The 27,030-nt window shown below is 32.6% G+C and overlaps 1 protein-coding gene across 4 annotated transcripts in view; it reads right to left on the bottom strand.

Moving 5' to 3' along the window:
* LOC123691807 (teneurin-m) overlaps nt 1–27,030 on the bottom strand; it is a 208,635-nt gene that overhangs the window by 121,646 nt on the left and 59,959 nt on the right. For all 4 annotated transcript variants that reach the window (XM_045636371.1, XM_045636372.1, XM_045636373.1 and 1 more), the window contains exon 3: nt 22,672–22,863. In XM_045636371.1, the coding sequence (XP_045492327.1) occupies nt 22,672–22,863 (192 nt within the window). The remainder of the gene's footprint in view (nt 1–22,671; nt 22,864–27,030) is intronic.

The raw sequence follows: 27,030 nt of genomic DNA, 5'->3' as shown, positions 1-27,030 counted from the left end.
ACATACAATTATTTAGTAAACACGTACTACCATAAATAATTCATAGAATTGTTAATAGAATTTATTACTAATCTAAGCTAAAAAACTTACGTACTTTCCGGAAATCCGGGGCATTTTCCGGGGATATCCGGAAAATGCCTGTAAAATATCTGGAAAATCCCCCGGAAAATGTGAAAAAATGTCCGGGAAATAGCCGGAAAATATCCGGAAAATGCGTGAAAATGTTCGGGAAAAGCGTGGAAAATGCCTGAAAATCTTCGGAAAATTCCAGGGAAATGTCTGGAAAATCCCCGGAAAATGCCTGAGAGATGCCCAGAAAATGCCCGGAAAATATTCAAAAAATGCGTGAAAATGTCCGGAAAAGGCGTGGAAAATGCCTGAAAATTCCCGGAAAATATCAGGAAAATGTCTGGAAAATGCCTGGAAAATCTCCGGAAAATGTCAGGGAAATGTTCAGAAAATGCCTGGAAAATGCCTGGAAAATATCTAGAAAATATCCGGAAAATGCGTGAAAATGTCCGGAAAAAGCGTGGAAAATGCCTGGATATCCCCGGAAAATGCGTGAAAATGTCTGGAAAATGCCTGGAAATCCCCGGAAAAATGTCAGGGAATGTCCGGAAAATGCTTGGGAAATGCCTGGAAAATGCCTGGGAAATAGCTGGAAAATATCCGGAAAAAGCGTGGAAAATGCCTGGAAAATCCCCGGAAATTTCCTGGGAATTACCCAGAAAATTCCCGGAAAATATCTGGAAAACGCGTGAAAATGTCCGGAAAAGCGTGGAAAATGCCTGGATAATCTCCGGAAAATGTCAGGGAAATGTCTGGGAAATGCCTGGAAAATATCTGGAAAATATCCGGAAAATGCGTGAAATGGTCCGGAAAAGGCGTGGAAAATGCCTGGAAAATCCCCGGAAAATGCGTGAGGAATTGCCCGGAAAATGCCCGGAAAATATCCGGAAAATGCGTGAAAATATCCGGAAAAAGCGTGGAAAATGCCACTTCAAATTTGCGAAGTAATTAAAGCAGACAACCAAAAAAAGAAAAAGAAAGCTAAAATCTTTCATATTAAATGTATATGGGATATTCATATTTCATATTATTATGTACTTAATGTATGGGAGGGTTTAAAGATATTTTTTTTGATATTTCTCGATTTATTTAAAAAAAATGATTACGGCCATTATTAGGTTAAGTACTTTCGATATCAGTTTAAAGTTTTTTGTTATCTGTAATACTTACAAAAAAAATCGCCTGTGCACACTGAACGATTACACCTTGTACATGAATGCCTTAGCAAATGTTCGCCGTAATTATTTAAATGATCATAATTTTTTTTATTAATGAACCAATTGACATGAATTAAACACTAAATGACAAAAAAAATTAACTACAGTTTTGGGTTCGGGATCAATTTAACAATTACACCTGCTAATATTTTTTTACATATTTTCATTGTATAAAATCGTAACATAATTTCCTTTATGTATTGTTCTATTAACACATAGATAATATCTTCCCAAGGTACTAAATTTTAATAAAAAAGTTGTTTTTGTTATTTATATCTAAAAAGAGAATTTATATTAGACAGAAATAAACATAAAATTTTTATAAGTTTTATGGAAGCTGAATGTAATGCAAATGGGCAAATATAAAAGTAAAATTAGGTATTTAAAATAAATAAATGAAACAACTACCAATTACAGAAAAACTTCTTTTTCGGTTGAAAATTGCTGGATCATGAGTATAATTCTTTATCTCTTACCTTGGGCAGTCTGGAAGAGATCGCTAGTAAGCGATAAGACCGCCTTATGTACATACAGTGTCAATCCATTTGGTATGATTGTAAATATTTTACTTGGTGTGGTACGTATATTACCACACCAATTGATAAATAATATGTACTCTGATCCCAGTACGATCTGTACCGCGATAGCCATAACGATAATAAAACAATCAGATGACAGTAAAGCACGATTAAAAATCATACTTGTACAGTAGTTGTGAGTGCAATATTTACGTTTCAAAATAACATTTTTTTTGGTACTAAAACGTAGGTAGATTCTCACGCACGCACGCTGATACGTGGTTGGCTGCCCCTTTTCTCATTCCCGAAAAATATCCTCTAAAATTACCCAAGATTCTTCCAATGATTGTACCATACGTTGGAAATTTAACTTTAGTCAACAATTGACCACGCGCCAGGATACTTATTTCTACTACATCCTCATGCAAATCGTTAATTTTTATGAACATTGAATCTGTAAATAAAAAAAATGAAAAGATTACTTCACCTAATTTTATTAAAAAGCTACTAACAAATAAAATTCTATCAAGAACTAAAGTGACCTTCTTTGGGCGTTTAATATAGTCTTGTAAAAGTTATACATAAAAATAAAATTTCATCATTTTCTTATTTTGTCGTAACTTCAATTCTAATTAAAAACATGAGTCTAACTATATAATTAATTAATAAAGAATAAATAAAAATGCTACAACTTACCTTTTGTGGGAACGCAAGAAGGATTTTTTAAAATGTCACAATTAACTGTGTCTTGTTTGACATCAAATAATAAACATCTAACCTCACTTGTAAAATTTTATTCAGTATATTCACATAAAATATAAGCACCTGAAGTGGACTCTGGGAAGACATGGGTTAAAAAGTTAAATAAGTACAATTAAAAACCCCACCAACATCATATTATTATTTAATTTTTAATTATAAATTTGCAAGAAGCGTTAAACATGTAAATTGATTTGATTTTAATGAAGTCTCATAGATGGCGCTGTTTCAAATTTGTCTTTATACTACTAAGATTCACTAAACTGTTTCTCTGCCAAAATTACGTAGATGACGTAGTTTTTATAGTGTAAAGCTAGATAATAGCGTGGCTTACCCAAAAACAACATTTAAACATGAGTCTTTAGATTGTACGCTGTGTAATACACGGAATACGTTAGAAAAATAAAGGTTCACAGCTCCTCCCCCGGAGGTGATAGCATGATAATGTGTATATAAAAGCCTCACCCGACCCGTTAGTAATATTCATGCAAAATTTGAAGTCAATCTATGCGGTACTTTTCGAGATTAGCTCGGACAAATATACAGACAAACAGACAAACAGACAAACAGACAAACCGACAAACAGACAAAAATTCTAAAAACTATGTTTTTGGCTTCTATATCGATTATAGATCATGGATTATGTATTCTTTTAAAAAAATATTCAATGTACAGTTTTGACTTTCCTACGATTTTATTATATGTATAGACGTATCAAATATAAGGAAAAGGTGTAAAAGCAAGATTCGCGGTAGTTCAACCACTTATGAAAGCACATTGAATATTTCGTTTTTTTACTGTTTCTTTCGTACATAAACTGTTTCTTTTACTTAAACAAATTCACAAAAATACTATGCCAGTACAAGATAGCCTACAGGCTATAACGTATGAAGGAACATGTACCTTACGAGTGTAATAAAGACATAATTTATTTATGATGCAGTCACCAGCCTTACGGGAAATGCCTTGAATGCGCAATTGTGTATTTACATTTTTTCTGATAAACACTAATTGTAAGTTTGTGTTACTGGTATCCTGTGACTGGATTGGAATATCATTTTACATTGTATAGATATACTAGCTGCTCCCCGTGGTTTCACCCGCGTGGCTCCACTCCTGTTGGTCGTAGCGTGATGATCGGACCAGTAGTTCCTGAGATTAGTGAGTTCAAACAAACAAACTCTTCAGCTTTATAATATTAGTATAGATAATCCAATTACTAATCTGGGTAAAGTGAAGTTACGTCACTACTTCATACAATACACATTGTACCACTTAATTTTGTGATTAAATAGGTAATAAAATTCTGTTTATATTGTATATCAATTTAAATTAAATTATGAAATCAATTGTTACCTGTCAACATAATGTTGAGCGGTTGAGGGAGATGAGAGCCTTAATTATTAGCGAAAAAGCAAGGGAATATTTTCCCCTCTTGTGATTGAATTTTATGAAGAATAAAACCGGCCAAGTGCGAGTCGGGCTCGCCCACAAAGGGTTCCGTAGCAGCAAATATAATAAACTTATTATTTACAGTTAAATCAACCTATCTCAAAAACTATAAGAGATACTTTGATCAAACCAAAAATCGTTGAAAGAGTTAATTAGCATGCATCACCTCTATTTTTTTTAGAATTTTATACCCCGTAGTTATAAAAATAGAGGGGGGGGGGACATACTTTTTACGACTTTGAGAGCTGATATCTCAAAAACCGTTCACTTTAAGAAAAATGTTTTTTAGAAAACTTTATATCATTTTAAAAGACCTTTCCATTGATACCCCACACGGGTATGTACATCGAAAAAAAAAATTTCATCCCTCAGTTACATGTATGGGGGGCCCCACCCCCAATTCTTTTTTTTACTATTTAGTGTCATATTTTTGTAGCGGTTCATACAACACATATTCCCATCAAATTTCATCACTGTAGTACTTATAGTTTCCGAGTAAATCGGCTGTGACAGACGGACAGACGGACAGACGGACAGACGGACATGACGAAACTATAAGGGTTCCGTTTTTGCCATTTTGGCTACGGAACCCTAAAAACGAACTGTTATTTCTATTCTGCAACTGTATTCTTAACCCAGCAGCCAACAACCATTCCATACATCGTTTAAATCAATTCTAAGAAATGAACACACAATCCAAACAGCCCATTTTGCAAACCAATAAATATAAAAACTTAAAATGTCAAAATCTCCGCATTTATGCCATTAGGCTCCCATCTCAATACGAAATAACCAAACTCGGTACAGCATTTGGAAGTACCATATCATCCACACTACATTAAACCGGGCCAAATATTTGCGTTTGTAAAAGTTCAAGATACGAGGGGAAGAATTAAGGTTTCGCCATATTTTAAATTTATTTACGCGATGCAAATTATGAAATAGAGATGGGGGAAGCGATTTTTTTTTCTTAATCGAATGGGGGACCATTGTTACCGCTGAGGGGAAGTTATTTGCTTTTTTGAAAGTTGAATTATGCAATTATTGGAGCTGGAGAATCCTTTGAAGGTTGTTTGTTATTCTTGTGGTGTTGATGGTTGTTTTTGCGACCGCTGAATTTCGTATTGCGTCGGTATACAGATGGTCATAGTTTTATTTCCCTTTGGGCCTGCGTGATCTAAATCAATAATGGCGTTTCTTGTTTGCTTATATTTTGTTTTGTGTTAATTAAGTTTATTTGTATTTCTTTAACAAATACGAAACTGAATTTGAAAATAATTGTCTGAATCAGCAGTGTTTTGAGAAAAACATTTTATATTTCGGTACGTAGTGTACCTACTACACTTTAGTTTTACAATGTACGTAGTACCTAAGCCTTTTCATCATCTCTTGTTTCGATTTTTCATGTTTATTACGTAACTTTTAACAAAATCACAATAATGAATATGATATACCCAAAATCGATACGAACGATCATTGCGTAATAAATGGGCTTAACACACGTTCCATAATAAGCTATCCAACAAAAACTAATCCAAATACAACTCGTAAAGATAGCTCAATCCCCCGGGCCGTTACAATATTTAGTGCCCTTTGCAACTCTGTCGAAGTAACTTCCACATAATTTACAAGGACCCACCGTAGTTATGGTACGTTATGGCTACAATGACACGGTTCCATGTGCGGGGATAGTTTAACATTTGCTTTTGATATTAAAGTTGATTGAGTGTTAGTTGTATCGGATTTGTGTTATCCCATTAATTTAATTTATCATTATAATATTCGTTAATTTGGAAATATAATTCTTGAGTTTATAAACATGTTCGTTGTTTGCGTCAAAAATATATATTTTTAAAATCTTAAAAAACTTCTTTATCCCTTATTGGTTAGATTATACATTGCAATAGTTTCGTTTTTAAGAAAACATTTTTTTTAAGATACTTACTGCTACTTTTATGCTAAATTCCATAAAAATATCGTAGCAAATTCATAATATTAATACGAAATTAGATTTCATCGACTCATCCCTCACCATAGAAACAGGAAAACGTAAAACAGTCTGCGGTTCGATTCTCAGTAATTGCATTTATCTGGCTTCACACTACCGTGTATATTGTACATTGTAAGGGTTTTATTATATTAGTTAAATTAATTATCACTTTTGTACGCATTCTTTAGATATTTTAATCAGTTAAAATAATATAAACTTATCACATAGGTAGGTATCACTAGTAATTTCAACGCAAGAGATTATTTTTTTACACTTAAAAAAATGTCCTGTGCCTGTCCATCATGTGAGTTTTATGCTATTTTTATTTAATTAGGTACTTTTATTTTTATTTATTGATAAAAAAAGTTGCTAAATAAAATTAAATAAATATAATTGTCTATAGAACTATATAAATTGACAAAGATTTCACAAATATCTAATAGGTATTTTTTTAGATCTAGATCTACATATTTTTCGAGGAATGATAGGTATTTGTATGTATTTTGATTACAACAATCGTATTGGAGATAGATTATGTAACGGTGTCGTGGTATGAATAAAATATTTATACATGACCTTGTATAACCTTAACTAGAGTTTTATGGCACTTGCTGTAAGCATACGTAATTATATTTCACTCATTACGATTCTTTATACGATTGTATAAATGCTATAATAACTGAGGTTTAAATCAAACCAGCCGTTAAAAGTGACATTTCTAATGATGATGGCATAACCGGACGATTATATTTTAATCTCCGGTTTATTTATTTTTATTGGAAAAAAAATATTGTTGACTATACAAGTTAGTTGTTAGTTAGTTTAGTAGTTTCAAAAACGAAAGCACAGATAACATATTTTTATATAGATTGTTATCCAAATGCTGTGCTATCAAGTTAAAATCGTTTTCCTGTCAATGCAAATATTTAAAATTTTCTGAAGTTAACAATTTTTATCGATGTTTTCATTTAAAAGTCCTTTTATAACTATTGAAAGTCAATTAATTACGATATAAATCATATTTCAAGCAGATCAAACAGATGATTAAATATAACAATTACCGATGGCTCTTACAAATAAAAGGAATACTTACAACAAAGGTTGTTATTCATTAATAGGAGAATAAATATCAGTTATTGACCAACTAATTAATATAATTGAATGCGGTAAAATGAAAATGCAACATTTTTAAAGCCGAGTGGAAAGTTCAAAGAGAAGTAAATAAATTATGACGCTGGGAAGGAAGAAAATATTTTTAAAGTGAAAAGTAGGTGAGTGGCGTTGTTATTTGTTTTGATATAGAGCAGTGAGCCAGCTGTCCACGCTCAATGACCTAATATTGAGAATTTGTTTAGCATATTGAGAAGAGAATAAATTGTCTTGAGTCTTTTACTAGTCTTTAAGGTAATGTAAGTGCAAATGTTAAAAGAGGATGGATCTAGTTTGTATGGTCGGAACAAAAATTTTTTGTATGTTTTCACGTATTTTGGGCACATATTTTTATTTAAGTTTAGCATTGCAAAATCTTCATATTTTATCAATATTTTCTAGCAAATAAAAGTAGGTAGGTGAACTATGTCAATTTCCAATCACCCATCACTTAATTAACCTAAATTTATAAACTCTAAAAACATCAAAATCACATACATTGCTGCATCCAATCGATACACACCAAACAAGCAATGTAAACCAAACGTTAAAACGAGTAACTCGGTCAATCAGCAACTACAGACAACCAATTTAAATAGACCCGTGACAGTATACACGTAAAGTGATACGCTGGTCACACGTCCGCTGGTCACTGTCACTGTCAACATACTAACAGGATTGCACTCATTTATTCATGAACTACCCTACATTCAAGTTGTAAAATAAACTTTCATCAAACGAGCTAATATTTTTAAAGCGTAATTAGCTGTCAATTATTGATTAACGCTGTTGTTTGTTGATGTAAGGATAAAGAAAAATAGCTATGCTAATTTTGATATTAAGATATCTAGATAGAAAAATCTGGAATTTGAAAGAAACGTTTGATTTTGATTTTATTGTTGTGTGAGGACTGATGATTAAGAAATGAAGTTTTAAATGAATGCTGTATCGTCTGCAACTATAGGTACATAATTTAAAATGTAAAGTTGGAAATGCTTTTGTTACTATTGTTACTAACTTCTCTATACGAACAAAACATTGAAATATATATCACAATATATATTTCAATAATGAACCATAAAGCAACCCTTACAGAATACACGACATGTATGTATGAAAACTTACCCAGCATTACATCCAACTTATCTGTTAAGTCTAAGTATGTAGCTAACTTGGACTAACTTGGAAGATATGCATAACATATTCATCGAATGAAACTGTTACTTCACGTTAGCACAGTTAAGATTCCGTTGCATTATTTATTGGAAAAACTTGTACATAAATATATTGTTTGGTGCGCAAAAAAAGGACTATATTACATTGATATAGAGTACATTTCGGTGTACATATTTTTGGGTATTATAATCGTATTGAGAGTTTGCAGCGGTATTTTATTCAGGGGTTTTAGACTGTTGTTGCTGTAAATATTCCATCAGGGTAAGTTTTACTATAAGTAAAACACTAAAATAATCGACCACACCTTAGTACAGGGGTCCTAAGTTCGGTTTTTAGCAAGGATTATAAGGCAATGGACGATCTTAGATAGCGTTTGTAACGGCCATAATTCATACAAACTTTAAATCGCAATAATAGATACCTACGAGATAACTTTCATAGTTTTCATATTATTCATTCAACATTAAATATGATCGAGTATAAAGTCTAATGTTCAAAGTATTCGTTTATCACGCAAATAATAAATTATTATCCAAATTTTTAATCCTAATTAAAATTCGTTCCATCACGCGATTAGACAAATGCAGGAACGATCCCAAAATACAGTTAGTAAGACGTCAAGTGTACTTAAACATAATGAAGATAAATCGCCTTCGAACCACCAAAGCCGAAACTCAAGTGCAAGTTGCAACGTTAATATATTTATAAATATAAACTATAGGTATAGAGCTAACATCAAAAATTCAGTCTGTTTTTAAACAAAATATCCATCTGTATATCAAAAGACTTGAAATGTTTTAAAATTTAAACTCGATGCTGAGTTGGAATCAACAAAATTATGGGCGAACTTTAATAATGATCTCGTAAACTTGCTTTTGATCTTAGATATTAATGTGCATTTTTATATAATGTATTAACGAAATTATATAGAATTAATGATACTGCTTTTTATGGAAATGGCTATTATTTTCCTCAGCAGTTTTCCCTGGGATTAAGTCATTTTTTATATTAAAAAAATGTTTCGAAATTTTAACAGCAACGCGTAATAAAAATAGATTAATAAATAATAATAAATAATAAATATTTTATTTATTTCTCCTCACAATTCCCAGTCACAAAATTAATCTACATGCATACAAAAAAACCGGCCAAGTGCGAGTCGGGCTCGCGCACAAAGGGTTCCGTAGCAGCAAATATAATAAATTACAGTTAAATCAACCTATCTCAAAAACTATAAGAGATACTTTGATCAAACCAAAAATCGTTGAAAGAGTTAATTAGCATGCATCACCTCTATTTTTTTTAGAATTTTATACCCCGTAGTTATAAAAATAGAGGGGGGGGACATACTTTTTACGACTTTGAGAGCTGATATCTCAAAAACCGTTCACTTTAAGAAAAATGTTTTTTAGAAAACTTTATATCATTTTAAAAGACCTTTCCATTGATACCCCACACGGGTATGTACATCGAAAAAAAAAATTTCATCCCTCAGTTACATGTATGGGGGGCCCCACCCCCAATTCTTTTTTTTACTATTTAGTGTCATATTTTTGTAGCGGTTCATACAACACATATTCCCATCAAATTTCATCACTGTAGTACTTATAGTTTCCGAGTAAATCGGCTGTGACAGACGGACAGACGGACAGACGGACATGACGAAACTATAAGGGTTCCGTTTTTGCCATTTTGGCTACGGAACCCTAAAAATTATAAACAATAAGCTGGAGTTGGAGGAGCTGGTGTCTGAAATGGGTTTTAACCGGTATCACAGATCACCAGGTCCCCGCCCTCGGAACCAAAAAACACTTACAAAAATAAGTTTCACATACATAATTCAAGAGTTTGTGCTTAGGTAGTGAGAACGACATAAGTTTATTGTTATTTAAAATTTAAAAACAAAAAAAAAAAAAAAATAATATACCTACATATGTGTTTGTGTGTTGTGTGAGTGTTGTGTGTGTGTATGTGTGTGTGTGTTGTGAGTGTGTGTAATGAATTATTACTACGTATAACATTGCAAACATACACAATAAGAGGTATATAAAGTTAGTATCTGATATCTTGAATACTATGTAACCTAGCAAAGATTTATATATTTCTAATTATGTACTCTGAAATAATTGAAATTGTACAATTATACTGTAACCTAAATATCTTTAAATCTAAGGTTAACTTAATATTTGATGAAATTTTGAATATTTATCTCAATAAATAAACTAAACAATTCAATCAAACACTTCACATCAATAGATTCCCTGAACAAATAAAACACTTCTACCGTAAACAGGATTGTCTCAAATAAATTGAAAATTGACTGCGAAAAGGCAATTTTCAATAAGGTTTATTTAAATCTGCGTCCATATATCAGAGTGAAATGCGTGAAGCCACAATATTACAATATTTATAGCTAAATTGAATCCACACCCGATGTGTTTTGTCAGCACCACGCGCGGTGTTCGCGACATGAGGGCCCATTGTGTAGAAATAGTGATGTTACGTCTATTTATCGATTATTTTAATAATTATCGATATGTTTAGTTTATGTGGTTTTAATAATGAATGTCAGGAACGTTCAGATATACTCAGAACTGATGGAATTGATAGGTACATCTGTATCTGTGTTGCATTGTTGTGGGTAATTTGTTTATGCACATTTAAATAAAGTGACGTCATTTCATGCAATTACGTTACTTCATTAATTAAATAAATTTACATCGTGCAAATAATAGTTAATAATGGCGTCTTAAATATTTACATTTACGCGTAGGTACATAAAATGCTGAACTAGGTATGTTAAAATTGTACCTCCAGAATGAAATCTGATTTATCGATAAATGCTTAGAATGTACATCCCTAGTATAATGATGCATTATACTGCATTGCCAATGGAGGGTCGGGGGTTCTATTGTGCTCTGAGGTGTTGAGCAACTATTTTGGGAGGCGCTTTTACACGAAAAATGGAACATCTTTTTTGTATACACTTGAGGAATGTATCAAACGCTTAGCGTCATTTCCTTTTAAGGATTTTGAAGTAGAGTTTTGGATGTAAAACATTTTTGATTGAATATAAGCAACGCAGTTTTTATTTTTATTTTTATTATGCATTCTGATGACTGTTTTCTAACTAATCGAGAGGTGCAAATTTCGAATCTCGGCCAGGTTAGAAAAAAAGACTAAGGTATCTAGTTCCACTTATTATTTGTACCTATTCACAAAAAAACAATACATTAATGCTTTAGTTTTATTGATAATATTCCTTATTTTATAAGACAAGCACAATTTCAAAGCCACAATAGATTTCCAATAAGGTAATATCTATTAAAATCGGTAACAAAGAATCTTCTAACAAAACAGTTCACGATAATAGAGAATAGCAAGAGCCCTTAGCCCTTACAGGTAAGGCCAATTATGCAATTGTTACAAATAATTAATAACCTTAATGGAAAATAATTATTCGCTGAAAGATTCTAACTTGGGCTTAATTAAAGTGATCAATATACGTCGTATAATCTTCGGTTGGTCTAAGAAGTAAATTTTGTTTTGGGTATAATTTATGCATGAATTTGAAGTATGGCGAGAGTGAAAAGGTACATAATATAATTTTGGTTTAACTCTTTGACTATTTTAGTAGTGACTCTAAGGCATGTAGTATGTAGTTAATTTTAAATTGAAAACTATTATGAGAGTTTCTTATTTGGAATATAGTTTTGATATAAATTGGACACTAATTATTTTAACTATAGATAACAATTACCATAATTCAAAACGTATACAAGTCAACGAGTTATTAACGATTTTCATTGATATCTTCATGAAGTTCTAACCAACACATATCAACCTAAATCCTTACAATAAAGCCTTTAAATTCGCAAATAATCGCTTCAATCCCATTACTTGCTCGACGTTATCAGCACCCCGCAGGCTCCCGCGTATTTTTGTTAACAACTTCTTTCCAGAAATTTCTACAGGTATTGAGAGTTCCTTGTTATCGGCTTACTTCACCTAACAAGGGACAAATACCTTTCCTGTGATCAAGCCTTTCGACGTAAACTATTAAGAATCGAGAATATGTAACGTTTGCGAAGTTTTGAAGAAGAAGAAAAGAAGAAGAAGAAAAGTTTATTCAACACCACACACATAATAATAGGAAAAAAAAAAACACAAAACAAAAGCAACAAATTAAAAAAGAAAAAAAAAATAGAACTTATTCCTAATCAGTGTGGTGCTAAAAAGGGTCGCTACTCAGCATGTGCTGCACTTGTTGTGAAGCGCTGATTTTCAGTAGCCCCTTGTTGGAGTGCCAGTCAATAGACTTGAATTATAAAATAAAATTTTGCATAGATGTATCGATGTGGTTACTTTTAAGGATTATTGATGGCAGCACTTTATATTGTAGTGTAGGTAATTAAATGTGGTATTTTTGTCTTTCTAAATATTCACTAACTTACGGATACACAGACCATGTTTGTTTCATATTCATGCGTTTAGGATTTTTAACTAGTCTATATACAAGCTGTAAATTATATTTCAAGCCATCTATAAGTCCTTTTAAAAATTTTACTGGTATACATTACATTTATAATCGTTATTCAATAATACTTTTGAACTATTTATATCGAAAATGAAATTGAAAAATACAACCAAGATTTTATTCCCACTAAAATTGTAAAGAGAGACTTTGAAATATCGATAGTAAATTATGATTTTCAGGCTAAGTGCCGTCCATAGCGTAGAGCGTTTTACACCAATTAACTTCATATTGATTAGGTAATGCATTATACCTAATGCCCGTGTGAATGGACCCTGACTGCGACATACATGTTTTCAGTTATGTATAGGGTTAATGCTATTAATGTATGCGCTATAAAAATATACGTTGAAAAATAAATTTCGTGGAGTTTCTCCTACTATACATACAAAGAGTGTGCCTAAACGTTATGTCCCATAAAATGGGTAAGTTCTACAGAAGTACATTCTGACACAATAATATTAAAATATAAAATTAGGGCATTTTCACGTTGCTTGAGGCAAAATATAGTCAACAACTACACGTTGTATAGCTTAGTAAGTTCTTAAACGATATATAACCCTCAAAAACGGCTCACCCCAAACAAAAAAAAATCGCAACACGGTATTTGTGTTAGCAGCACCACATTACTATCACCGATAGAAGACGGATTATGAACCTTATTCCAATGCAATAAGGACGTCACAAGGTTGCAAGACAAATCTGTGCCTCCAGTGAATAAGGGAGTAAGACGAGTTATTCCCTTTGGTTTTTATTGCACCATTGGATTCAGCTCGTCAAAATACACAACATATCAAAAGGACATATCTCTAGCTGCATCCTAACCCATTTTTTCGAATGACCCAAACGGTATAAGTAGGGTGTGATTAACGGTATAAGTTACCTTATCCATCATTTTAGGCAATCGCAAAGGAACTATTCGTCTCGAGTCAAAATAACCCACGAACACAAGGACGTATGTGTAGTTATACTTTTTGAATAAAGACATAACTCATTTTGTTCCATCCGTGCTAACACTATTTTAGTATATAAACGCATTTGTGTCATTTTTCTAACATGAGCATAAAGGAACAACTCTTAGTGTCATTGGTTCAAGTGACGAAATGAGACAGTTTCGCATTAATGCCGTGTTGCTATTGGTCTATTTGAATACTGCAGGAAACAACAGACACTATTTCTTTTTGCTTTATAATATTTTTCAATCGTTTTTTCAATAAATATGCAACAATAAATCTTTATATTATTTAAAAAAAAAAGGTATTTATCAGTCAACTTGGGATACTAATAATATTTCTATGGAAATTAACTATTTTTTGCAATAGATAAAAATACAGTTTTAATTAACACATTAAGTGCATTTAATGATATTATACTATTTGTTTAAATATAAATACAGAACGATAATTGAATTATCTAAAAAAGCCAACAAAAATGTTAAACTTTTCTTCTTATAATTGGGTAAGTTTTATAAAAAATAACTACTTAGTTTTTTTTTAATTTAATCTAACCAATAATACTATAATTATAGACGCATAGAAAAAAAAATTATAACCAGTCTTGACAATTATGAATATTGTGTTCTCTCTCATATAGCGTTTTAGCCACTGTAATTTGCCTTTTTTATAGGAAAAAATCCGCAATATCGATACTATTTTGGTCCTGCATAATCGTTAACATATTATGGATACTCTGGTACCACATATTTTGAAAAAATTGGGATCATAGATAATACTGTATATATAAATTGGGATATTGTCACGTAGAGTCTCTTCAAGTCGTATTTGCATCCAAGGCACCTTCAAATCTGTGCTTAATTTTTTCATAAAATCTCTGCGGCTCATTGTTTTTTTTTTATTTATCTATATTTATTTTGATATTATAAGATATAGAAATTGTTAAAATTTCATATCATGCTGTAAAATATCGCCACAGACCACCTATACCTTTCCCTGTAAGGTAACTGAACATACAGGAATATGGTTTTCGAGCTCTCTTATCTCTTTATAGTGCTTGTATCCTCAATGTATAACCACCATGACATATTCGTTTATAACCACCAGACAACATCTCAGCCACCCAATCCTCTTTCTTGGAGTCCAAATCCAGCGGAGGACAACAGTCATTTACTAAAATTGAAGGTTTTTCGTCCTAGTGTTAAAGTTTTCTGGATCCTATTTTATACCCAATATATAGTATATATAATATCATGTAAAACGTGACTTGGAAAAAAAATATTCAAATAAATCACAAAATATTTTTTTTAAACAATCGTAAAAGTTACGAAAAGCCCAATTATACGTCAAAATGACGTACAACATCCTCTTTACTACAAAATGGCGGAATTTACCGGGAAGAGCCAACTATGTACTGCTAGGTCTCGACGGCTAATGAGTTGTTTCTGGATTTCGAAGTGATTCGATGGTAAATATAGAAAAGACAAAGATATTTCGCCGCGGTGTACATCAAATTTACGTAGATTGGACTTCTAAGGTTAAATGCATAAACACCTAAATGTTGTTTTGTTTTTATTATATCTAATAACGATAAAAAATCCGTTGATTTCATTCGTTTTTCAAGCTACATGCATGGTTGTTCCACTAAAAGGCCTCAATTGAGTCATAAAGTACACAAATTTCAAGCATGATAAGTCGCATTATTTCTATAAAACCAAAACTGGCAATAATATAAGTCGTGTTATGCGACTATGAACATAGTGCATTAGGGCATAAGTCGTTATATTGCAAAGAGCAAAAAAAAAATTATGTGAATACATTGAGTTATTCCATGAAGTACTCGTTCATAAGGCCACAACTACAAAAAACACGAAAAAAGTATATTTATGGGGTTGTTACAATATCTGTTTATATGTAAAACTAAAGTCTAACATCATATCTTACCCATACAAGCTTAAAAATTTGAAGTTACAAAGATTTAGTGTTGATATATAGTTTTTTGTCTCTCCTGAAAAGTGCTGTTTTTGAGTTATTCCCTTATTCACTGGAGGCACAGAAATTTCTTAGAGTGGCAAAATTGCCTCTTCCTTTATATCTTTGCTTTTGTCGCGACATCGCGTTTCCAATGTATTTTATTTCGTATTATTTATTGTGGACCTCGTGTCAATGGAGTCATATAATTAAATCTAATGTTGTGTGGAAAGAATTTATCACGGTATTGTGAAGAATCATTAACGTGGACATTTGGGTCTATTCGATTTTATTTATAAGAAATTGTTCGGGCAGTTGATTACTTTGTGTTTTATTGAATATATTGATTCATAAAAATAATTGATAATTATTGAGATAAAGATCGTTATTATTAAATATAATACAAATGAATGTACAATACATCTGTTACTACATAATAAAATTTACTAAGCAGATGTTTTTGCAATTCTAACGACAGAGTTTAGCATGTGATGTTAGTTATTGTAAGGGGTGAAAACGAAATATAAAATACCAAAAAATTTGAATATTCTTAGTAAATAATTTATTTTATAGATCAATTATACTGAGTTATAATTTAGAGACGCTATGGTTGAATAAGTTATAGTTTGCTAAAAGCTAAGATCGTTCGATGATCGACATTCAACTCGCTCATTTGATAACAACTCCCACATGCGTTCCACTAAAGGTGACTCCATGAAACATAATATATTCTAGAACGAACATTCGGCATTATAACACGCAGAAGGATGTAATACGATACATGAACGAAAAGCTTTGAAATACAGAGGAGAAAATGTAACATAATAATAAAAAATTGTCTTAGTTATTACATAACATTTCTATGAAGCGTCATCCACGATTTTTGCCGCGCTAAAATCGATTCCCAAACCAGTCTATTCATACATAGCGTAATCCGGAATTCACGATAAATTTATATACTGAAGGATTTGTTTTAACAACAGCTTTTAATCTCGTTATGCGCAATTGTGTTTCCCGTATATGGTCCATATTTTGTTATCCAGCCTTTGTCTTGGTCCTTGTATAAAATACGAGTTATCGGTTTAAGGTGTAAAGTGTTAACAATGTAAAGTCGATCTGTTATTTCTACGTTGATAGCCGTTTTTGTATCTACTTAATGCAATGTTTAGTCGCGAACAATTCTAGGAAGTGCGATGAATATGTTCAGTATAACGTTCCTGGGAAAGTGCACATGCTCCCAACTTATATTTGCGACGACATTTACTGCTTTGACTTGAATAATTTATATATTTTCTTGTTTGTTCTTCTAAGATATTTTATCACCTATTGGATTGCAAATATATTTCTCGTGAACAAATTAAATATCGCCGTCATTAAGATAACTTCATATTTACTATCGATTGTAAATTAAAAAGGGCTTTCAAATATATGAAAGGGAACTTAATTTTAATACGCATTGTTTAAATAACTAACAGGCAATATCTAGTATCTGCATAGCTGCGAATAACCTATAAAGTTAAATCAGGGCAAATTTACCTTACACTTCAAACAACGGAACAAACTGATAATTAACTTAAAATAATGATTTCCCCAACGGATACGGGAAAAATTAAAAACGGCAACACTCATATTTACAAGTTAGATCAGATTTAGGTTCTGAACAAACAGGCCATTGTTTTCCATAAACATACAACGTCGGATTTTAAAATTAACATATTGTTTTGTATTTATTCAACAAATTATAATTCTCTTGGCAATTTGAATGTTAATAATTTATTACTCCTGTTACGAAATTAAAAAGGTCCCATAGGCATCATTATCATACATTAATTGTTTCAAAACATTTCAACGGCTCAAGTTTCGGCGCGGTGATTTATCGTCTTTTTATTTAACTTTCCTATTTTGTATGGCCATATATGAAAGTTATGTAATAAGATTTATATAATTTTTCAAGCTCTATATTATTGGAGTGTACGAACGTCCAATAAGTTCATCTATACTCTATAGCAATACAGAATTCCGCGCACAAAACTAACACTAGAGGTACATTTGGAGACAATAGCCTGGGGCCTGGCGAAGACAACAACTATCGACGAACTGAAGAAGCTACCGAAAGGGAAAACTCCGCAGCGACGCTGTTATTTTCATTTAAGTTTGAAAATTGCCAGCGAGGCCGCGGCGTACCGCCAGCACCGCGCAAATTGTACGCGAATAGGGATCGATAATGGGATTCTAGGTGCGATTTTCTTCCGAGATGGGCCACTGTGTAAATCTTCGAGATAGAAAAATTTCGGAAATTGTCTCCGAGATTTATCGCTTGCCGCGTGCGCGAGAAATTGTTTTTTGATTTTACAGCAAGGTATTACGAGTAATATGAGACAGGCCCGCCTTTTGTGCCGGCGCGGGTGTAACACTTATTGTTTCATTTTCGAGTTATTGCACGGAAAATTATTCACTAAATGGAACGAGTTCTGTTATTTATTACGATTTTAATAAGCGGCCTATTTATTTGATGAACAACGGAAATTTATTTAATTTGTCGCAAGAAAGAAACGACGTAATAAATTTTAATCCCGATTACGCGAAACTCTTTCGTGGTCTTTCAAAATTCAAGATTATTACGCTCCCATTTCTCGGGCCTTTGAGTATTGCGAGGCCAAAAGATTTTTATAAAAAGAAACTTCGTCTACGAAATTATGATTCAATTAGTATTAAAGGATTGGAATCTCAAAGGAGTCGAGTTTTTCGGGTCTGTCGAGTACGACTGATACAAACTCCTTTGTGCTTTCGAGCAGACTAAGCAGGACCCGGCTTCTCGTTTGTCGCATAAAGCTATCGGTACAAATAATAAGCGGAAACATATAAGGAGTACGGACGGGACATAAAGGTTTCACGATAAGCGGAGAGCGGTGGAGTGCACCTTTGGTTTTGAGTTGTTTAATGATTTGTATTTGCGTCAAGAATTTATATGTTTTTGAGTGATACTCATCAGCTGTTATGTTCTTTATGACACAAACGAAATTGCGAGATAACAGGAGCGAGATCGAACAAGAGACTTCATCCGTCATGGGTAATACTGGATATTTGTTACACTCGAAGCCCCAACAGCGTCGCGGATTAAGTGACGAATTATACATTTTTTTTACTCTTCACAACCTCGCGATTATTCCGCTCCGTTCGTAACTTTGAGTTATTCGTCTTAAGGATTAAGGGGTGCTTGGAGCGAACGAAATTTCACGGAATTCCCTTGATGGATGAATACGGAAACCTTAATTCCGTAATTCCGGGGTGCAAAATAGTAAAGAAGATGAAAAAGTGCGCGCCGGTGACATTAATGACATCATATTCTTGCCACTTCCGTGGAACAAGATGATACAAAAAATACACCAAGCATTTCTTTCACTCTTTAAGATAGTGAACATATTTTCATTGTAGAGAATATAATACTCAAGTATTTTTATAATAAAAAATGTCATAGACCATGCAGTCGGCATTGTAACAATTTGACTTTAACAAAAATGTACAATGTAAAATTAGAAATTTTGTTTTGTTAACGTTAAAATGGCATTTAAAGTTCAAATATAAAGGTGAATTAAAGGGCAGCTGAAACATTTCCGGCATCCAGAGCGTGGTATCCACTAAACGATGTCGCCATATGGAAATTTAAAAGGACATTCATTCATTAAACAGACACATAAAAATTTAACGAAGCGCGTCTACGCTCAAACGAATTTCCTGTTTTCATTGCAACTATTAACGCATTCGGAACACAGATAAATATTTACATCTCACTCTTTCACACTGCAGTAATCACAGATAGAAAAGGATGCTATAAATCCCTTATTCAGAACGGTACGTGTCCATCTATCTCTCAACAGGCCGGGAACATGCGTTTAATAGAGGCAATTAAAAGTGACACTGGTCCTACCAAAATATTGTCGTATAAAAATGTCATTGGTACTGCGTATCAAATTGTTCACCTCCCGTTTACGACCTGTCGCTCGTTTATGGCGGCAATCGATGTGATGTGGACTTTTTAAGGGTCTGTCAAAACTTGAGCTTGAGCGAAGCCTTGAAAATTTCTTTTTTATTAGTTCCATTCATGGTGTAGATAGAGTCGTATAAGACATTGCTTTACGTCTGACATGACCGAACAAAGGTGCTATAAAAATAACGACATAATTATCGGAACTTCACGCCATCTTTACATTTCTTTGGGCTTATAAAATTTCATGTCAACATTCCTCATACAATTTTAATGCAAAACAATATTGAAACATCCCATTATGAACCTGTTCCTGTGGGATAGCTCCTGGGAAAAAGGTTTTAAAAGCAAAGCAGGAAAAATATTTTATTTCAAAATTCCCAGCGAAACAATGACAACGTTAATTGAAATCCGGATATTCTCTATGCTTTCTGCCAATAATATAACAAAACCTTTTGAGCTTTAATCATTGACTCCGAAGTCAGTCGCAGAAATATCGAAACAACAAAGGTTACGTTCAGTTTCACATGTCAAACGTTATTTGCTCTCACTGATATTGGTCTTTATTCCAACTTTTTTCAGCTACATGAATTTTATGTTGTTATTTTGATTCCCGGGAACACATCTCTGATGCAAATAACGATTCCGTAAACAAAGATCGTCCTTTTCATTACTTGGTATGTCAAATATCAAATTTGAGGTACCTTTTTGATTAAGGTAAATTACGCTCGGCTTTTATTAGCAAATTCAATTAAACGATGTTAACGAAAGGGTTGGTTTGTAATTGTCGTTTGGAATAAACATAAAGCATCAATTTTATTGTTTACTGGGCCACTTTTTATAGCATTATTGGGTTACTAATCCAGGAAAAAAAAGCAAAGGTTTTTTCAAAAATTATTATTACTGATAGGAGCGATGAACATGATTCTGATAAGTATTGAATTTCTCAAACATTATTACAAAATTAGAACTTTATTCGAGTAAGATTTCATTGCAAGTTTCCAAATTATAAATACTCCATAAGTAGGATCCCGTAAGCAACCACAGCCCAGTAATATTAAATGTCCTTAATGGCAAAAGCGCATTCAACGTAGCTGAGAAGCAACTTAGACACATTATAAAATTAAACGACTTTGCAATCCGAAGCAGCGTTGAGGTAGGAGGGGAAAAGTGTTTGCGGGAATACAAAATGAAGCATGTGATTGCTAGCGAATCGTATTATGGTGTTTCAGATATAAATCGCGTCTAGAAGAAAGCGAGTGTCACGTACACTAAATAATGAGCTTCCAAATATTTGTGGAGCTGCAATTTTAGTTTATGTCGCGTGCTTTATATTCAGATTTTAATCTTGACAGAGAAAATGTTTTGCTTATCGTATTATGCAAGGAATATATTATTTACGGAGAGACTTTGGTTCCAGAAAATATTCCGCAGCTAGCCATATAGCAAATAAATAGGACGAGATAATTTCAAGGGATATGACTCTTCCAGTGAATATGACATTTTTGAAAACAAGACGACGGTGAGGCCTCTCAGCGCTTACGTAATGGATTTTTATCGCGTTACCCTCCATGGAAATTGAATAGGAAAACCGACGGAGTCCCGCTTTTAATTTGCCTACCGTAGACTATAATCGCCGGGGATTTCATTGAATGCAATTAAATTGGAATTCTTGTGCACTCTGGAATGGACCACGATTCGATAGAATTAGTGGGTCATTGTAGTTGTCCGTTTTGTTTCAGCAAAACGGGGACTATTATTGAAATGCCTTTGAATCTATTCTCGACGAGTCTACACTAATTCTAATGGAAGTTATTGTCTCAAGTAATTCAAGTGTTCGAGTATTGTTCGGTTTTTAATTAAACTCTTATTTGATTTTTACGCTGTTTAATTGCGATATGTTTCTGCATTTTACGTTTAAGTCAAGAGAGTCAAGCATCCGATTCTACTTGCTATACAATGTATGTAATTTGTATAACTTGTTTTGTTATCAAAGGTTTAGGAACATTAATTAACTATTGACTACAGCACAGCAAGGATAACCTTTCACAAATATTAGAAGGAAACAATTCGATCCCACCACATGTTTTCGATGGACCGAAAACTTTCCTTACCCTGTTTGTTTACATACAGTTTTTGGGTTCCAATTTAAACTATCGTTGCTTTTATTTGTCGTTTACTGTAACGTTTGTCCTACCGCGGTTAGTTTGGCTCCACCTCTTGTTGGAGCAAAATTTATTCGGCCAATGTTTGGTTCTCCCAAAATTTAGGGATAATTTGTCGAGTGTACAATGAAAGTGGTGTTTAATCTTTAATTTGGGTCGTCCCTACATCGGTGGACTTCATTGTGTCTCGTACGGCAATTTAGATAAGTGATGTTATATTTTGGGGAAATTAAATCATACATTATGCTCGTAAAATTTCCTTCATAATAATATTATGCAACATGTATCATATATATCGTGGCAGTTTCAATATCGTACTCATGCACGTCACTTGACTTTAATCAATCTCAATTGAGTGTTATAAGATACTCCTTTCTTTTACGCTCTCGTTTCGTTACAAATTCATTACTTCAATTACTTCGAGAAAATCGCACTATCACATATCAAGCGCACTAATGTTTAGTATTTGTTACCAAGCGAAGTTAAGAGCACATTTACAAAATGCAATTTAGATAAAAAGAAGTAAAAATCCTAGTAGACATCACAAAGATAAAAAAAAAATTGTAGGTATTATGTATCATGATCCCATCCAATATTTGGATTACCAATCACTTTTGATTCACAAAAAACACTTTTGATTATTAAAATACTTTCAACATAATATGTGCACGGTTATCACGATTGCCTTCATCTATATTTCTCCTTATCAATTTCTCAGTTCTTCGATTCTTACCGTTTTGCACCAGCAGTGTGGAGTCCCTCGCGAGAGGCAGCTCGGAGTCCGTGAGGGTCGCGTCAGATGCGTTGTCTGATGCTGACGTGGGGGTCGTGGGGGTCGGGGACTCGGAGAGACCTCGCCGTGCGCGGCGGCCGCTACCGGAGCTTGAGCCACTGCCCGAGCCGTACGGGTGGAGCCGGCCCAGGCCTGTGGACAAGATACGTTCATATAAGAAAAATTAAAATAAGCTTAACTTACAGCTCATATTATAATATTAATAAAATTTGTGAATTCATAATTATAGCATGTTTGTGACGCGAACCTATAAGATTTTTTATACCATAAATTTTCAACGTGGCTAAAGTTTACACAGAAATAAATCAAGTAATAAATGTATTTTTATTTGAGTAAGGCCCTAAAAGTATTGTAAATTCATAAAAAACGAACTATATGTGAAATATACAGTGGAACAACGTTAACATACAAATAACAGAAAGTTTATAACACCGCGTTCTTCAGCGGAAATCTACAAATCTGTGAATTCGTAAAGCATAATATAATCTTGAAGAGAATTTATTTCCTTTTCAATACAGTTCCATGTGACACTTTAATTTCCACGGCACTACAAAAATGGGTCAAGCGTGAGTTCTGCGTAAATCGAAAAATCACATTCCTATACGCCGAGAAAACTCAGGTGTATTAAATATGTCGTATATCAAACGGAATCGTATTTGACTGACATACAACGCAATTCAAATCGATTATTATTAAACGGATTTCATATTTTTTTCTCTATATATATTATATATATTTAAATACATTTTTTTTATTCCACAATATCACACCTAAAATTAAAAGTCTTTCTTGAATCAAGTTTCACATAGATGTATCCTTCGTGAAAGACAAGCTACTGTCGTCATAAAAAAAAAAAAACAAAATTGAAATGGGGGATAAGAATTGTATGGAAACAGCAGTCGCGCGGAAACGTGGAGCGCACAGAAGGGTTAAACGTAGTTTTTTTTATTATAAAAAAGTTCAATATTATAATGACATTTTTTAAACATTTACTGCGACATTTTTCTTGTGATATATCACAAAGTTAGTAAGTAAAATAAAATGGCGTTATTAAAAATAAGGTTGAGACCATAAAAGCTTGAAGTAAATATAATGTAATATTCAATATCGCTAATAGATAGCATATCAAAGAACCACAGAAAGGATATTAATAATAAAACATTTTATTTATGTACAAAAGATATACATACTAATAATTTTCCTCTATATTGTAAGAAGGTTTTTAGCTGGCTTTGATTTTCTTTGTAAAATTGTGGTTTGTTAATATTTTAGGAGACTTGTGTTTACTCTCTAATGCTTTTTATTTTTGTTCCATTATTGATTTGTTTTAATGCTTTTCCTTATCAATAACTGTAGCCCATTTATATTGTCTTAGACTTTAGGTAACTTGGTTTAAATAGCGCTAAATTTCTTATTCTGATTAACCTCGCAACCTTATAATACACACCGCAATAAATAGGACGCCCAAAGCAAAACAAAAAAGCTATGATCTAGAAATATCGTTGAAAACGTGGCTTCATGAATATTCCAATACTTGTAACAAAATAAGCAAACTTTATTAATTTCATACCTAATAAATAGAGGCACCCTAATCTCTACTTTAAAATATTCCTTTTAGGCATACGTAATCCACAAGATGATTAAGTGCGACGTTATCAATACGGGGCCAGCGTCTTAATCTCGTTTCAAAAATATCTCATTACCAACTTCATAAAAGCTTATCCCGGTTCATAAAATTCCTTTTAATCCGAACTCTAATCGTATGAGACCATTAAGGAAAAGTATCAGAAAGGAATAAACTGGCCATGCCGAGACGGCGCGCTGAAACTTTTTAATTTAAGGCAAACATCCCGAGAGGCCCAACTCAAAGGACTCGAAGAAAATAAAATTAGTTCGGACTCTACCTCATTACTGGAGTTGGTAATTGAGTATGCAGATTGCATGTGAAGTTTTTTAATGTCAACTGGCTTGTCGCAAGCCAATAGTGGAATAGTGCAATAGTGGGTGGAATTGGTGTGATACTTGGACACAATTATAATGCAAAATGAATATCATGTGGACACTGACATCTACTGACGATAAGTAATTCGGACAAGAAGATTGACCAGTTTTATGGGTCTTTAGAAGAGCCAAGAATCGATGCCAACGTAAAGCTTTAAAGAGAGGAAAATCAAATTTGAAGTTCACAAAATCCATTAATAAGCATTATATTAAAGCTTAAGAGCGCTTATTCAATTTAACGCAAGTCAAAATCTCCGCGATCTATTACGATAGATCGCGGCTTGCGCTATCCTTTTACTATGAACAGCATAGGTCCACAGGAGAGCGCCGAGCAACATGTCCTCTCTCTGGGAAGGCTCGCTGCCGACTGATTTTAATCGGGTCGCGCGCAGTGTTTTATAGTACTTTAAAAAAAATTGTAGAAAAATAATAGAGGTACCTTAGTTGATTTTTTAAATTTTATCTTATAAGTAATACGTTCTTTTATTGCAATATGTATAAATTATATTCAACTAAGTCAAATATCTTGGTGAAAATAATCATTTTGTCGAGTATAATTTCTAAAAAAATTCACATTGTTCGGATTTTAATTTCGTAAGTTAGGAGTCCAAATTAAAAAAATCTTTTAACTAACTATTTTAATAAGGATTTTTGCAGTTAGTTAAAAAAAATGTGTGTTAGATCTGTCAGCAATTTCAGATATTTTTAGCTTCGAAATTGACACTAAAAGTGAAATCAAGTAATCATCGGCTCAGTTATCTTGATGGTATTCACAAATACTGTATTAATTGAAAAAAACTCTTAACTAACTATATAGACAATAAAATTCCCTAAAATTATTAGTAATTCATATGTTTGTAAGATAAGTGGTTGATGGAAAATCTGGTTTGAAAAATCACATATTTGAGCCAAACAGCGCACGGACCGCGTACACGGCCTTAAGATTAATTGAACTATTGCAACGTAATACAAAATTAATCGGTGATGATATAGCTCTCGTTATAAACGAAAAGCGTATAAATATACCATTTCAATGTAAATGTAAGAGAAGTAGGTTATCAACGTAATATCTAGAACTGAATATTAAACTCAGCTGTTTGAGTGAAATATGTAGATTTTATTTTAATAGCAGTTCACATGACGACGTCGGTGAATTTTCCAAGTTCCTGCATTTGAATTCTTTAAAACCATTACGAATGCTCCATACGATATTATTATTGAAATTTGTAACGATCGACTCGAAGTGTTTTGAATTTTGTTTAATGTTTTAGTACCTTCTATAAAATTGCGATCGAATTTTCGACACTACATTTTGGAAAATAAAAACATTGTTCAATAAACTGCACGCTATATTTGATTTGTTTCGTTTTCACAAAAAAAAATTATACCGGCCGAATTGATAACCTCCTCCCTTTTTTTGAAGTCGGTAAAAAATAATAAAGAATATTAAAAGATTTTAACTATCAGAAATATTTGTTTCATCATCTTTAGATAAAAAAATGTCTAAAGAATTTATCTCGATTTAAACTCAAAAAGTTGCACATAATTTCACAATGATTACACAAAGCACGACTCTAATCAAATAGTCTGGAACTAAATATTCACATTTTCTAAACAGCGAAGTTATTCAATGCCATAATTAACAGACTCCTTTGATAAAGCACAATGGGCTTGTTACAGATTTTTGTATTTCAAGAGTTTCTAGACGTTTCTCTAATTTGGTTAAATTCCGTGGCAAAATAAATACGGATTGTATAAATTGTTAAAAAAATTAAATTCTTATTTATAAGCAGTTTATGTATGAAGTAACAAAAATATATAATGTGGATTAGATGATTTACTAGTGAATACAATTTTAATTAATAATATTAATTCATAAATTTAATAATCGTAAATAAATTGATTTAAATATATACTTCTGAATCAATGTTTGCCTCAAAAATAAAATCTTTACAACAATTACTCATAACACACTGCACGTCTAATAAAAATGTCGTTATAATAATGAATGAATTCCTTACACAAAAAAGTAAGTAAGTACTTGCCTATCTATTAAAACGTGATTCACCAATGAATAAATTTTGAACTGAATTAAACTAATCCAAGGTTAGCGGATCACACACCACCACTCGCAAATAAATCGCGAACTAACTAACAAACGTGGGATAAAAATATATAAATAAAAACAGTACTGCATCCTGTGATAAGGATATCGCAGGATGTCCGTAGTGATAAGGGGCGGTTGTTTCTAATTAGTTTAACTTTATTATTTTGCCGGATAATTTTGGAATTGCCTGT

The sequence above is a fragment of the Colias croceus genome, chromosome 5 (genome assembly GCF_905220415.1).
Source record: "Colias croceus chromosome 5, ilColCroc2.1".
Classification (NCBI taxonomy): Eukaryota; Metazoa; Arthropoda; class Insecta; order Lepidoptera; family Pieridae; genus Colias; species Colias croceus.
The sequence above is the reverse complement of the archived record's forward strand: the minus strand, read 5'-3'. Positions and strand labels throughout refer to the sequence as shown.